Source organism: Emydura macquarii, unplaced genomic scaffold (assembly GCF_026122565.2).
Source record: "Emydura macquarii macquarii isolate MOO-44397 ecotype Brisbane River unplaced genomic scaffold, CSIRO-AGI_Emac_v2 contig_1253, whole genome shotgun sequence".
Classification (NCBI taxonomy): domain Eukaryota; kingdom Metazoa; phylum Chordata; order Testudines; family Chelidae; genus Emydura; species Emydura macquarii.
Genome location: NW_027131390.1, coordinates 40,592,758 through 40,607,673, shown reverse-complemented (window position 1 = coordinate 40,607,673; position 14,916 = coordinate 40,592,758). Strand labels below are relative to the sequence as shown.

The window sequence follows — 14,916 nt, the reverse complement described above, 5'->3', positions numbered from 1 at the left end:
ATTTAAAATGGAAACCAACAGAGAGTTCTGAGATAGCAGAGCAAATCCACACCCAGGAGATGGTAGAATCCAGGTGTGGGGTTGCCAGGATCCCTGAGTAAGAAGTGAATGTTTGTGAAGGCCACAGGAAGCTGAAATCAGAGGCCTTCCTGTTTTGAAATGTCCCTGTCCATTTTATTTATTCTCCTCAAGCTAGGTTATAAACAGGGCAAAGAGGAGTAACATGAGTGAGTGGTGTAAATCCATGCGGCAGGCACAGAAAGAGCTCCTGTGCTCAGAAAAATAGGATTTCCTCTTCAGTTTTGTTTAAAAAATTATTTTAATTGCAACATTACAACTTCACCCCACCCTATTCCAGATACCCCCAGGAAGAGGAGTAGGATTGGAAGGCAATTCCCACTCCCCAGCCTAGCCTAGTGGGGCTTCAATGGAACCACAGTGACGCCCTGTGGATATTCGGAGTAAGGACAACTTTGGGCTCTGTCACACAGGGATTTGAAGGAGGAGAATTTATAAAGTAGGCAGTTTCTTTTTTGCCAGAGAACAGAGGCTCTCGGCTGGAGAAGCCTCTGCCGCTCCCAACTGATCCCTTCTCTTCATCAAAAATACACAACAAAAACCCTAAGAAAAGAAATCCAGTCCTTCCAACGGAAGATGCAGAAGCACTATTGACACAAAAGATTCCAAGAAGTCCTTCTTTTCCTGACTTGACGTTGTGGCAGAAACTTCAAACTTGTTTTCAGGTAGGCAGAGACTCTTGCTTCACCATTTAATATCTCCATAATCCTTCTTGTTTCTTTTGAAGGTGTTTCATACATGAACAGAGAAACTAACCTTTTTATCTCTATGTTGTGTTTGTGCATATAATACATCCAGTGCAGCTGCATGTGGACTGTGGATCATGTTGATAGGGGAGACTTTGTAAGCATGTTGCTTTTAGAGACTAGTCACAGTAGATAGACATAGATTGCACTTATCTCTCTGAGCTGCTTGATAGTTCATGTATTTGTACATGTGGATATTTGGGGCAACAGATTTATTCTCTTGGGGTCAGAATAATTGTTCATGAGGTCACTTTCTGAAGGAAAGCCTTTTAGGAAAGATTCTGCATCTGCTGCTCTTCACAAGACCCAAGGAAAATTCAGTCCCTTGTGTATGAACTCAAGTTTCAGGCTTCTGGACCAAGGGGGCTAATAACTCACTCTAAAACTTGTTGGGCCAAATTAATCCCTGGTGTAACACCATTGACACCAATGGCGTTACATCAAGGACAAACTTGGCCCAGTGTAGCAGTAACAGAATTTTGATGCTGCTATAAAGCCTGAATTATTTTGACTTTCAATGACACATTATGGTATCTTCTTTGTTTCCCACAGAAAGCAGGTTTTTGGGTTCTGCTGAATTTCACAAGCTTGTCTGTTTTCTGCGACGAGGTAACTGGCAGGATTTGAACATGGCTCGGGCAATCCTTTCAGGGTTATTGCTAGTGTACGCATAACTTGCTCTGCTGGTGCTGACGGTTTATGGAGTGTTTTCTGATTTCATGCACACGACTTTAGCTGAAATGTGTGTGTGGCTACTTCGCTTATACTGCAGTGCCAGCGGTTCGCTGATGGGTGTGTTTCAGCCTTGGTTATGTTAACATGAAGGTGGCTGCATTACACATGACAGCAGAACTTATCCACTGGAAGAAGTGCAGTTTCTGTATGACTGAAAGCAGCACCCAGACTGAGGTTGTTCCTCCCTTGCAAAATGACATTCCCTGGGCTTGTGCCACCTCCTTCCTGTGTTATTTGTGCTGTTGGAAGTTCTGTGGTATTTGCAGTAGGGTAGACAGGATAGAGCTAGGTGCCAGGCAGTGGAGGAAAGCCTTTACAATGAGTGATCTGCCTGGGAATCGATAACTGAGCACCAAAGGAAAGGTCTAAGCAGATTATTTGACATATACTGACACCTGCACTGAGTGAGCCCAGCCTGCGTGTGCGTGAGAGCAGGAGACAGGCATTTGTTCCCGATGGGGGACACAGATTTCTCCTAGTTTTATCTTACTTGATTCTCAGAAGAAACCCTAGTGCCTTGGACAGATCTAGTGCAGAGGATGTCTGCCTGTGTGACTGCTGATCTAGGTGTCAGGGTTGTACCCTGAAATCACATACTCCCATGCACATATCCTGCTTCTCCATGTGCTCAACACAACCCGTAGCCATTGCCATAAAAAGCACAGGCCTGGATGGCTCTCCGAGCAGGGATACAAAGTGTGAAATGTTATTCCACATTTGCCATCAGTGGGATGATGTACATGGAATAGCTATCTACCTGTGATCAAAACACAACTGTGGCATTAACTCAGCTCCTTCCATATGGTGTTAGCCAGGACACTGGAGCTGGGACTGGTTTGTTCAGGTATGCTAGGGGTGCCTCAGGCAAGTGAGATACTCAGGTGTGGGAGGAGGACTCAGGGATGCCAAGTAGATCTTCAGTATAGGAGGCATACAAGATGGGGATCCCCATGGGTGAGAGTTGGGAGCACAACCAAGGGAGACAATAGACCAGAGTTGTATGGGAGACCCTGGCTATGCACGGAGGTTCTCGGGCGCTGAGCTGGCCCTTCTGGTAAGCTAGGGGATGTGCAGGCTGGCTCCACTCTTAAGGATGGGACAGAAGATCTGTCATGTCTGTGAGCAGAGGGAATCTGTATCCCTCACTGTGACATTACTGCCATGTTTCACTGGACTTCTCTCCCCTCCCTTCCCCCCTTCCCCCCCCCCCCCCCCCCCCCACACACACACCAGCCAGGGCCTCCCCAGTGTTGTAGGGAAGGGCAGCGGGGCAAAGGATTTTGTGATCTCACCATGTGCAACAAGACTAGAGGACTCTGTGGGCTTGTGGAACATCATGTCAAATGGCGGGTGGAGCTGCTCTCTTGAGTTGAGGAGTGGGGGGGGGAGGGGGCAGGAGAGGTCTTTCCATTCTGTTTGCAAGCCAGGACCTGCACTCTCCCGCAGGGCCACCGTTATTGTCAGACCACTGCTGCCCATGCGGGGGGGCTGAGAACAAACAGGTGTGGATCAGTGAGCTCTTGGGCTCCTATGGGGGCCTCGTACAGCGCATTGCTCCTGCACGTGCCCTCTCGAGTCTCTGGAGATCACTTGAGTTGCGGCCTAAACCACATGCAGGGCGAGGGTCCGAGCCTGGGCTGGGCCTTCCGAGTCTGCGCCACGGCCATGTCACCAGGGCTGGAGCGTCCCAGGGCTGCTCCCTGCACACCCTCCTGTCTCCATCTCACTTCTGACTCCCTGACTTCCAGGAGGGGAGTTGGGAGGAACCCTCAGCTCCAAGATCAGTGGGGCCGCTCCCCAACATGCCAGGCTGTCCAGGGCATCCTGCATTGGGCAGAGGAGGTAATGCCGCCCCAGGCCATTGCCTGGGAACCTCGGGGGGCTGCTTGGAGGAGGGGCAGGGTGTGTCCCCCCCAGCCCACCCTGCTCCCTCCACATCATCCACAAGGGTCCTGGGTTCAGCAGGGACCCCTCCCTGGATCCAGGGCGAGGGGAGGGCAGGGGACAGCACCCAGCCCATAACTGAGGGCCCTGTTGGCATGTGGGCCTGGGGAACACACTACCCTCATGGGAGGCTGGGGGGAATGCAGATGGAATGGTGAGCCAATGGTACCACATGGGGGAGGGGCAGGAGTGTGCTGAGTGAGTTGGGGGAGGGGCAGGGGTGCACTGAGTGGGGTTGGGGGAGGGGCAGGGGTGCACTGAGTGGGGTGGGGGAGGGGAAGATGTGTGCTGAGTGGGGTTGGGGCGGGGCAGCAGTACACTGAGGGCAGGGAGGAGGAGTGGGGGTGTGCTGGGGGCCTACGCAGTTAGGAGGCCTTGAGTTCTCCTCTGGTCTACCAGAGCCACCCCATGAGCGCTAGGCCAAACCTCTCCCCTCGTGTGGGGTGGGGGGATCGGGGTGCTGACCTGATGCAGCGGGGCGCCACAAGGCTGCAGGCAGCATTGCCCATGAAGGGCTCTGATGGGCGACCATCTCAAGGGAAGGTGTGAGGCCAGGATTTCCAACCGTCATAATGGAATTGGGTCCAAGAGTTTCCAAGTGCCTAGTGGGTTCAGGTGCCCTGCTTGAGGAACTTTAAAGGGGCCTGATTGTCGGGGTAAGAGATCAGCGAGGTCTGAAATCCAGGCCCCTTCAAGGCCACTCAGACTGGGAACCCAGCATAAGTGCCCCATTCCCATTGGTTCTCAGTGGGATGTGGGCTCCTTACTCTCCAGGGATGATCCCACCCCAAGCATTAGCTCCTCTTAGGGGTGATGGCAGCTGCCAGGACTAAGTAAGGAACCCGGCTGTTTTAACTGCTGCTAACATAGCGAGGTCGTTAGCACCGACAGGAGCGGACCATTGCCAGAGGTATCGGCTGTTTGCAAAATGCCAGGAGGTTTGCCCTGGAGCTCTTGGAATGCCTCCCAGGCACCACTGTGTTGTGTTTGTCACAGGAGTATGTGTACACAGAGGAGTATGTGTACACACCGGTAGCTCCAAGTCAGCCCTACTCTTCCAGTAGCATCATTCCTTCTGGTGCAGAAGAGGCCATGGTTGGCTGAGTTTCCCAGCCCCTCGCTGCCAGTCCACCCCAGCTCTCTGCTGGAGGGGGAGGCAATCTCTTTCCATGCCCATCCACTCCTTTGCTTCTCCAGTAGGGACCAGCAAATTGGCACATGGGCTGATGCCTGGGTTGTCAGCCCCTGTCTGCTGCGAGCTGAACTCAGGATCCCTCTCATTGCACATACACCACACAGAGACAGTCCCTTGCTGGCTAGGGGGACCCAGGAATAATCAGCTAATTCTTGAGCCAGCCTGCGCTCCAATGACAAGCACCAGACTACCCAGTAACATCATCCTCCACTGCTACCCTCCTCACTTGTCTTTGTTGTTGGTAATTTTGGATTGTTTTGCTGGAAATGAATGTTCAGACTAAGGGATGTTAAGACTGGGGGCTGCTAGGAGCCTGCAGACCTGAGCTGCACTTTTTTCTGCCTCTTGAGTTAACACAATGTCAGAGTCCTTGGCGTGCTGAGTGCAGCTGGTCATCACAGGGAACTTGGCACTTTCCCAGCAAATTAAACAAACCAGGCACTGATTTCACTTTGCGAGCACAGCTTATGTATTTCTTTTAACAGGCAGATGCCCTTTGAATGCTGGCTGCAGTCCTTGGGGTCAGGATGGGGCCCAAAGGGCTGAGGGTTATATTGGAGGATTTAGGGGTCCCAAAATGTTTGGCACATCTCTCATCCGAGCCCCTCAAAACACTCTACAGACCTGAATGCATTTTCATGGCACCGTGCTGGCAAGTAGGAAGCTCTGATGATGGTTATCCGGATTCCCGGGTGAGGAAATAAAGGCAGAGCAGCTAAGTGCCTGGTGCAAGGCCAACCAATGGCTCTAATGCTGATCTCACGTCACTGTATGTCAGCAATAGCCTTGCTGGACCCAAAGGAGTGATACTGGTGGAACCAGCATGAACCTAGCAAGTCAATGCAGTTAGGACACCCTGACTCCACGTTGCTGCGCTGGCCATTAGATCCCTTCCCTTGGAGTGACACAGGCTGGGGAAGCAACCACCCATTTGGCATAAGGCAAAAACAGCTTCAAAACAACTTTCAACCACACTCCAAGATGAGGGGTGTTTAAAATGATGTAGCTGGATTCATTAGACCTGAAACCTAACTGAAAGTCCCCAAGCTATAGCCACTGTCTTTGATGAATGAGGGCGGAGCCATACTCCAGACTGTGCAGAGAATACTTTGCTTGGTGGGTCATTACTAGCATTTCCCTTTGACTCTAGAGCCCTGGCTGAGGTGGGTTGTAAATTCATAGGTTCCAGTCCCCGAAAGGACCATTGTGACCGTTTGGTCTGCCCTCCTGCCTGGCACAGGCCAGAGGACTTTGCGAATTAATTCTTTTTTGGATGAGAGCACTTTTTGAAAAACTTCCAATCCTGATTTTGAAATGTCCAATGAGGAGAATCCACCCCGACTCTTGGTAAGTGGTTACTGAGGCTAATTCCCCTGACTGACTCCTGGATTCGGTTTGTTCTGCCGCAGGAAGTGGAGCGTGAAGTGGAGCAGCTGAGATGTCCCGACCAGCCTTTTTCGCTGTTCTTCTTTGCATGACGCTGGTTCCCCTCCAGGCTCAGTATGATGAGGATGAGTCCATATCCTTCAGTCGCCCATCCCCCTGTCCAGGTATTAGCAGGGTAACTTGTCTCTCTGCCTCGGTCCTCTGTATTCAGCTGGATCAGTTCTAAAGACTATTCAGAGGGGTCCCACCTTGGCATGCCAGAATACATGCAGCTCCCATATCTGTGGGTTGTGCAGGAGTCTGGGTGTGAGGAGCTCAGGGGGCATGGATCTCCCAGGCCTTCAGAAAGGAAGCGTGATCCCTATCAGGTGTCAGAAAATAAACCTGTCCTGTCACACATCAGTGAGGGACAGATATTGGATCAGACTTGGAAGATGCAAGGAGCAGGGACAGGGTGTGTATGTGCGGGGGAGGTGGGAGGCCATTGTAGGTAGCACTGTAGGGCCCAGTTTTTTAATTTGTTTTTTGTTACCATTGAGACGATCCCCGCGCATCTCCCTCCCAAACCTGTTCTGAGAAGTCAGTGTAGACAAAGCCCTAATGCCTCCTGGGACATGGTTTCTAACCGATCACCACTGCCAGGAGCCATCACTATACATACCTCGAGGGGTGTTCCATGTGTGGAAGGGATAGGTTTGCGTCATATGTGTCTGCACGCTGTGTGTTTTCACTCGTTGCTCTGCGGGGTTTGTTCCTGACTAGTCCGGTGCCGGGGTGGCACACACAGTCCCATCCTGATGCTCTCTGTCCCATTGTCTCCACACAGAGAAGGAAGAGTGCCCCATTAACGTGTACTTTGTCATCGACACCTCTGAGAGCATTGCCCTGCAGACTGTGCCCATCCAGAGCCTGGTGGACCACATGAAGCAGTTCATCCAAGCCTTCATTGGTAAGCTGGAGGCTGAGGTCTACCAGAACCAGGTCTCCATCACATGGAATTTCGGGGGACTTCACTTCTCAGATGTGGTGGATATTTACAGCCCCTTGACCAGCAGCAAGGATATGTACCTCAGGAAGCTGAATGGCATCAGCTACATTGGCCGGGGCACGTTCACAGACTGTGCGATCTCTAATATGACTAAGCAAATCATGAGCCATGCATTCCCTGGTGTCAGCTACGCCGTGGTCATCACTGACGGCCATGTGACGGGGAATCCCTGTGGAGGAATGAAGACGCAGGCTGATAATGCGCGGTTTGAGGGGATCAAGCTCTTTGCAGTGGCCCCCAGCCAGAACATCTTTGAGCAGGGTCTCCGGGAGATTGCCAACCTCCCCTACGAGCTGTACCGCAACGACTACACCATCACAAAGAGAGGTGCCATTGATGTGGACGAGGACACCATTGACCGGATTATCCAAGTGATGGTAAGGGACATTAGCTCACACCACTCTGGCCTGATGCTGCTGCCAGAGGGTGCAGGGTCAGGCCGATGTGACACACGTAGAGATGCAATAGAGATCTTGTAGTGTTGGGCTGCTGGCACAGAGGCACTGGGAACTAAGGACAGGTGATCCAGGTGCTTGTCTATACACAAAAGTTGTACTGCTCTGACTGTATTGTACAGAAATGCCAGCAAAACTCCTAGTGTGCCAGTACTGCTTAGTCTGTGTGTGCGCTATGGGACCTATACCCGCATAGCCTCCTGCTGTAGATGCAGCCTAGCTGAAATGAGTTTTGCTATCAGTGCAGGAACACCACCTCCATGAACAGCATTAGTTACGTTGACAGAAGCGTTCTTCCATTGATATAGTTGCACCTGCACTGTCAGCATAGCTCTGGTTGTCCAGGGTGTGAAAAACACACCCCGGACAACCATGGCTATACTGACATAACTTTTAATTGCAGACCAAGCCTTATTCCATATGGGAATGAGAATAAGTTGTACTGGTATAAGCATCTTCAAATAACAGCATAATTGTGTCCACACTAGAGGGTGTGTTCCACTCTAACCCTCCTGGTATGCTTTACCCCTGTTACCAGAATGGTTAAATCAGTAAAAAAGGCATGTGCAGCCCAGGCCTGGCCCAGAAGTTGGGGTGCTGTTGAAGAAGCTGGTGTACAGTTTAAGAAGCTGTTAAGTAAATATTTAGGAGGGAAATGTATTAGATCCACCCCGACTGTTTATCCCAAGGAGAGAGATTTTGATGGGCCTGTTATCATCACCATATCCTGTGTTCCCTCCATATATCCTAGAAGCCCCTACAGCCAGACTTTTTAAAGTGAATTCCTTCACTTCACAATGTTAGAATTGGCATCAACACTTCTTTGTGAAAGGACGGAATGTAAAAGGTCAATCAGCAATTCACCAGTATCTAGCCTGGGTGAGGATGGTTAGCTCCAGAAACCTGCATTTTGTCACTCTGGGAATGGCAGAGTCTCCACTGCTGTCAGTTTCCCTCTGTTTGGAATAGGAGTCAGGGTGAAAAGAATGGTAGGACTCTACCCTAGCTCCATCCCCAATCCTAAACTCCCACAAGCTTCTCAGAGCAGGATGTCTCCACTGGAGTGAAATGAAGTAGTTAGCCATGCTGACATTTAACTGAATTCCGGCTCCCTTGGGATGAAAAGGTCATTTCACACCGACTTGAGGTCATCATGGTAGGTGCTGTTGGTCTCTCTGAACGCTCAGAAAGACCTGGACACCTTGTTGAAGGTAAACTCTCCATACCAAGATAGGTAGAACACTGTAAGCATTTACATTTAGGTTTTTTCCAAAGCCATAAAGGGCTAGAAACTTTCTGCCTGGCTTTCAGAGGTGCTGAGCTCTCCCAAACCTGACTTAAGTGATAACAGCAGATATTCAGCATCTTTGAAAGCCGGGGCCTTTTTTTACAATGAAAGCTTAGCTAGTGCAGCAGTGGATGGGCCCACATGAAGTCTTCAATGGGCCACCTACTCAGAATACAGTTAAGAATATGCCTCCATGTCTGCAGGTTCAGGGTCTGTCTAAAAAAACTATTTGTAAACGTCCTTAGGATTCTTATTGGTTTCTTGTTCAAGGCTTATCTAATCTTTCTTTGGGCTGGTTTACACTTACCCGGAAATTCAGCGGCAGTCAACAGGAGTTACGCAAACTACGCAGAGTAGTTTGTGTAACTCACATCGACTGCTTCTGCGCGGTGTTTATGCTATGCGCTATGCGCTATGCGCTCAGCGCTATGCTACTTGAGGGGACGGACTTACTCAGTCGACTTCCTGATCGATTGAGTGGGTCTCACTGACCACTCAGTTGATCCTGAAAGATCGATCTGGCGGCAGCGATTTTGCCGCCGTCAGTGTAAACGTAGCCTTTGTTTGCAGTGTCCAAGTCTCCAATACAGCAAACCCGTTTGTAGGTAACTAGTAAGGTTACAGATGTCCATAAGTCTTGAAAGGATCAGGGCCCAAATTTGCACATCAGTGTTCCCCCAAATGTTAAGCTATTCTTCCCTCTTTGCACCATATAATACAGTAGGTGTGATTGGTCAGTGTATGTAGGTTAGTATTTAAAACTACAGTCTTACCTTTCTCTTTAACTCATAATTAACAAAACCAACAGCCATGATTTTCAGAGGAAACTCTGGGATGAAAATCAGGTCACCCTTTCAAATGCCCAAGTAATGAATTAGGAGCCTAATTTAGGATCCCTTTTAAAAATAATCTTGGCCAACAAAGTCTATGAGTCTATGAGAGAGACAAGATGTGTGAGGTAATATCAAGCGTGGAAGCTTGTCTCTTTCACCAACAGAAGTTGGTCCAGTAAAAGCTATTACCTCACCCATCTTGTCTCTCTACTATCCTGGGAATGACATGGCTACAGCAACACTGCATAATTAAGTTCATGGATGTTCTCTTCTACCCAGGTATTGTTTAACAGAAATCTGTCCTTTAAAACTTTATCAGAGTAATAGCACTCGAATTCCTGTCCTGCGAATTCTCAGGTACCTGCTGAACATTCAGCATGTGAGTTGGTCCACTGAAATCATCCGCTGCAACAGAGAGGAAGGATGGCCCGTGGTTAGGGCACTAGTTCAGGATGTGGGAGAACTGGGGGGATCAAGTCCTGGCTCTGTCATAGATGTGCTGTGTGACCTTGGGCAAGTCACTTAACCTCTCTATGCCTCAGATCCCACCTGTACAATAAGGATACCAGTGCTGCACTGCCTCACAGCAGAGAGGGTAAATCCAGTACAGATTGTGAGGTGCCCAACAGTGATAATGGGGGCAGATAAGTCCCATGGCTAAAACATCTCAAAAGACAAAGGTGCAGTGACAGACACCCTCTGTTCCTAACTACCAATAACTGGGAAAAGGGGCAAAACTTAACCAGAGCTTTCAATACAATCCAGTTCCTGGCCCTGCCTCGGCAAAGTCATTTTGCTCATTCATATGCTCAGCTTTGGGCAGCGTGAGCTGTTCCTTTGACTTTAGCGGCACTATGCACAGTGTGTAACATTACACCCTAGTGCACATCTATGCAGGACTGGCATTCCAGTCTCATCTGGAGAAGGCAAATCTAGCGTTCTCTTGCATTCCATATGGTTTAAAATGTGCACCAGTGAAAAGAGCTACCGTCAGTGTAAACTGGAGGAAGACAGAACAAGTTAGCCATTCTCCTTCCTTGAAAAGGGACATCTCCTTTGCGGGAGTTTTGCAGTCTTTGGCTTTGCTCTGCAGGATAGTCCATCTGACTCATCTATCAGAAATCAGAGTAGTCTCATCTCCGTATCTCACATCTGGGGCTGAAAATCACTGCTGCTTGGGTTGCTTTGTATGTTGTTTTTAAACCATTCAGTTACTGCCTCCCGCTTTTCCTGCTCGTAGTGGGCAGTGCCAAGTTCAGCCAGCTCCAGGAGACGAAAGAGGTCAGTATCTCTTCGTGCTTTTGCATCTAAATGATCTGATTTTCTCTTTCTCTCTCTTTCTCACAGAAACAAGAAGCCTATGGAAAGGTGAGTGAACAACATCTACATGCAGCTTGCTCACGCCAATGAAACTGGATTGTACCACAGATGATGACTAACCCTGATCCTGCATTGAGCTTCATGTGCCTGGACTCCTGCACCTGTGCACTGAGTTCAGTGTGGGGTCAGGGAGCAGGTCATGTTGCCTGTTAGCTAAAATGAAACAGCAGGATCCTCAGTTCCTGCCCTAAATCCCCGTTTTATTTTGCTGAGCATAAACAAACAGCTGCTGTGTCCCCAGAAGTGGCTGCATTATAGTGCTAGGCATAGTGATTTCTGCCTATATAAAGTTTTGTGAAGTGTTTCTGTCTCCTTCTGGCTGGAAGGAATTATACATAGATATGAGATGTTTCAAATGCTATTATGTTCCAATAATACAGGCCATCCAGTCCCTCCATGAATTCACTTCATGTCATCTTGGACCGCTAAGTGAGAACATGGCGTAGTCCTGCCCACCTTATGCAGGCAAAAACCCTGGGCTCTTTGTGGCAGGATTTCATGAGAAGAGCTGGCCGAGACCATAGTCTCTAATGTCCTGTCTGATTCCACAGAGTGGAGGGCAGCAGCACACCCAGAGAACAGACACCAACAAGGCCCATTACCATTTCAGTTAATCAATCCCCAGGCCTGTTGAGGAGAAAGGAGTGTTTGAAAGCACAGGAAAAATGTGCAAAGGGGACTCGGTGACTTCCTGTACTTTAGAGGGAAAGCATGTGTGTGAATGTTTTAATTGGGGTCTATACTCACCTATACTCCCATGTCCATTTATCTGCCCACCCATAAACGCAGGAGAGCTTCAGATGCACTAGGCCCCAAAGGGCATAAGAACTGTACAGCAATGCCTTTAAACCCAGCCAGGCCCAGCACCATTAAAGCTAAGTGTTAACAGTTCCAGCTCCCCATAGCTGCTACATGCCAGGCCAGGATTCGGGTGCTCCTGGCTGGCTCCCATTTTGAAGTCTAGGGTGGGATTTTCCACCTCACTGCCTGGTGCCCCCACTCTGATCCCACCATAGCAAACAGAGGTGTTCCCCCGAGCTCAGTAGGAGCTAGACAGTAGGAGCTCAGTAGGAGCTAGACAGACACTGAGCAATTGTCAGCCTCAATGTTCCCTTAGGCACGGTGTGAAGGGCTGACGATCCCCACAAAGCAAAGCTCCAAGTGTGCCAGGTCCAGGCCTGAAACACCAGGCTGGCTACAGAAGTCAGGGCCCCATGCACAGAGCAGCGGGAGCATTGCACAGCAGCAGTCTCAGCCATCACACTAGGGAGCCACTGGGCACAGTGAGGAGATAAGCACCTGGTGACTGAGAATTAACCTAAAGGCTACCATTTGTTTCCATTAGATCCATCTTCCTGGCCTAGTTCTCTGTCTGTCTGTCCCCGAGCTTTGTGCCACATGCCTTGCTGTGGGGAGCTCACCTCATCTTTAATCTGGTTTATTTCAGTGCTACAAGATGAGCTGTCTGGAGATCACAGGCCCACCTGGGCCCAAGGGCTACCGGGGGCAGAAGGTGAGTGACAAACACCTGGTGGGCAGGAGGAACAGTGCTGGGTGATTCCTTAGGCCTGGTCTACACTGGTGGATTAATTCGAAGTAAAGTCCCTTAATTCGAATTAATTACTCCTGCGTCTACACTTGCCCTTTGTTAATTCGAATTAAGGAGCCTTTAAAATCGAATTAATAAAACCACCTCTGCAAGTGGATTAGCGCCTGAAGAGCATCAGTTAATTCGCATTAGTGTGAGGGTGGATGCAATGGGACTTAATTCGAATTAATTGGCCTCCAGACTGTATCCCATGATGCCCCATTTCAGTACCCTCCCCTAAAGCAGCCCTGGGAAGATTTAAATCTTCATTTCCTGCAGTGAATGGGTTTAAAATCCAAGCTGCGATCACCCCCTCCCCCCCCCCCCACACACACACAACAAGCCCTTTGCAGTTTGTCTCTTTAAGGGTTTGAAAGATTTCACCACCCCCTCCCCACGCGGTGAATGAGTTTTAAATGCCCAGCAAGCCCTTTGCAGTTTGTCCCTTTAAGATTTGTCCCTTTGAAAGTTTAGCCCTTTAAAGTTTGTCCTTTTGAAAGATTTCACCACCCACCCCCTCCCCGTGTGGTGAATGCCTTTTAAATGCCAGCAGTGAGAGGAAATTCTTTGCTACATTGTTTCAGTGGCCACTCATGGAAATTGATACTTTCTTAAGTGTTTATTCACAGTGCTACATGTGGATACATTATATCATGCTTTCTATCAGTGAACTGGAAACATTTGTATCACTGTATTAATATACTAACTGACTCAGTTGTTATCTATCTTACATTCTACAGACACCTGTAGAATCAAAATCAAAGGCAAGAAATATACAGGTGGTAGTGGGGGGAGCATAAAAGGCAAACAGCATACAGTTCTAAAGTAATCCAGGATAAACTGCGATGTATTTGTCACAGTCAAAATGAGAGCATAGTTCAGCTGGCTCCATGTGCCTGCAGCAATGGTGATCAGGGGAGTAAAAAAACAGCGTGAAAATCCTTCTGTTTGTTTGGGGGTGGGGAAAAGAAGGTGGGGGAATCAGCGCTGCATCCTGGGATGATGATACTCGTCACAATAGCCTCTATGGTTAGTTGCACTGTGGGATAGATTCCCACATTGCACTGCTTTCTAATTCGAATTAAGGCTGGCCAGTGTGGACGCAAGAAACCAGCACAAACACTGTAGTGTGGACAGTCTGTAGCGCTTTCTATAAATCGCTTTCTGTAATTTGAATTAAGCTAATTCGAATTAGTGCTGCAGTGTAGCCATAACCCCAGACTCCCTCAGCTGAGCTGGCCTTGGGAACTGGGAGATGACACTGACCAGCCTGTCAGTATGACACACCAAGCCCAGGTTGTCATTACCTCTGCTTACCTGTGGCAGTTGCAAACCCCATAGCTGCAGCGGGGCTCTCCTTCACTCACGCTGCTGCACGGCCTGGAGCAGAGAGAGGTGCACTAAACCCACACCTTTGCAGTGTCACAAGCCCAGCAACACCCAGTTCTTGCTGTGCAGGATACAAAAAGAATGGAGATCACTCCCCACTTCCAGTAACCACCCCTCCCACATGGGATTCAGGCTCACTCATCATACCCACAGGCTGCCTCAGGCTTCCCATCCTCACCATCCCCAGGCCAGGCTCCCTTGGTGACCCAACTCTCCCTCTCTCCCCAGCTGCCCCTTTCTCCTTCCTCTCCCCCACTCCTGGGGTGCTGGGCAGTAGCCCCACCCTGCACACCATTCTCCCCAGGGAGATGCTCCTGGGCACTGCAGCCCCAGCCAGTGCTGTTCTTTTCTCTCGGGGAGCACGCTCTGTGACTGGCAGCTGTCACACACTCAGCTAGGCTGCATGTTCCCCTCCCCACTGAAACCTGAGCTCTGAGTCCGTACTGTGTGTCTGCCCCTTTGGGCGTTGCACCCCTAGCACAGAGCACAGCCCACTCTGTGCTAGGTCTGTGGGACTCTGTGAGAGAGGTGCCAGCACATGGTGCCCTCTGCTGACTGCGAATGAAAAGTCATGGTGCTATTTGTGTGCTTTATTTTCAGGGTGCAAAAGGGAACATGGGTGAACCTGGAATACCTGGGCTAAAAGGGCGACGGGTGAGTAGTGTGAAATCCCCCTTCCGCCTGCTGGCTAGCAGTTCTGTTACTGGGTCAGCTGGAGATTGACTCTGACTTTGGACTAACTCTTCATATCTTCTTTCTTTAAGGGTGATCCAGGTATTGAAGGTCCCATCGGATACCCTGGCCCCAAGGTAAAGAATCCTGCACCCAGTGGCTGAGCTGCCTGGCTGCCT

General features: G+C 49.6%; 1 protein-coding gene across 2 annotated transcripts in view; it reads left to right on the top strand.

Annotated features, from left to right (window-relative positions):
- The first annotated feature begins 545 nt into the window (after positions 1–545).
- Positions 546–14,916, top strand: part of LOC137153357 (collagen alpha-2(VI) chain-like) — a 44,793-nt gene continuing 30,422 nt past the window's right edge. For both annotated transcript variants that reach the window (XM_067548582.1, XM_067548583.1), the window contains exons 1-7: positions 546–743; positions 6,108–6,248; positions 6,911–7,509; positions 11,056–11,076; positions 12,536–12,601; positions 14,666–14,719; positions 14,830–14,874. In XM_067548582.1, coding sequence (XP_067404683.1) covers positions 6,137–6,248; positions 6,911–7,509; positions 11,056–11,076; positions 12,536–12,601; positions 14,666–14,719; positions 14,830–14,874 — 897 coding nt within the window. In that variant the 5' untranslated portion in view covers positions 546–743; positions 6,108–6,136. The remainder of the gene's footprint in view (positions 744–6,107; positions 6,249–6,910; positions 7,510–11,055; positions 11,077–12,535; positions 12,602–14,665; positions 14,720–14,829; positions 14,875–14,916) is intronic.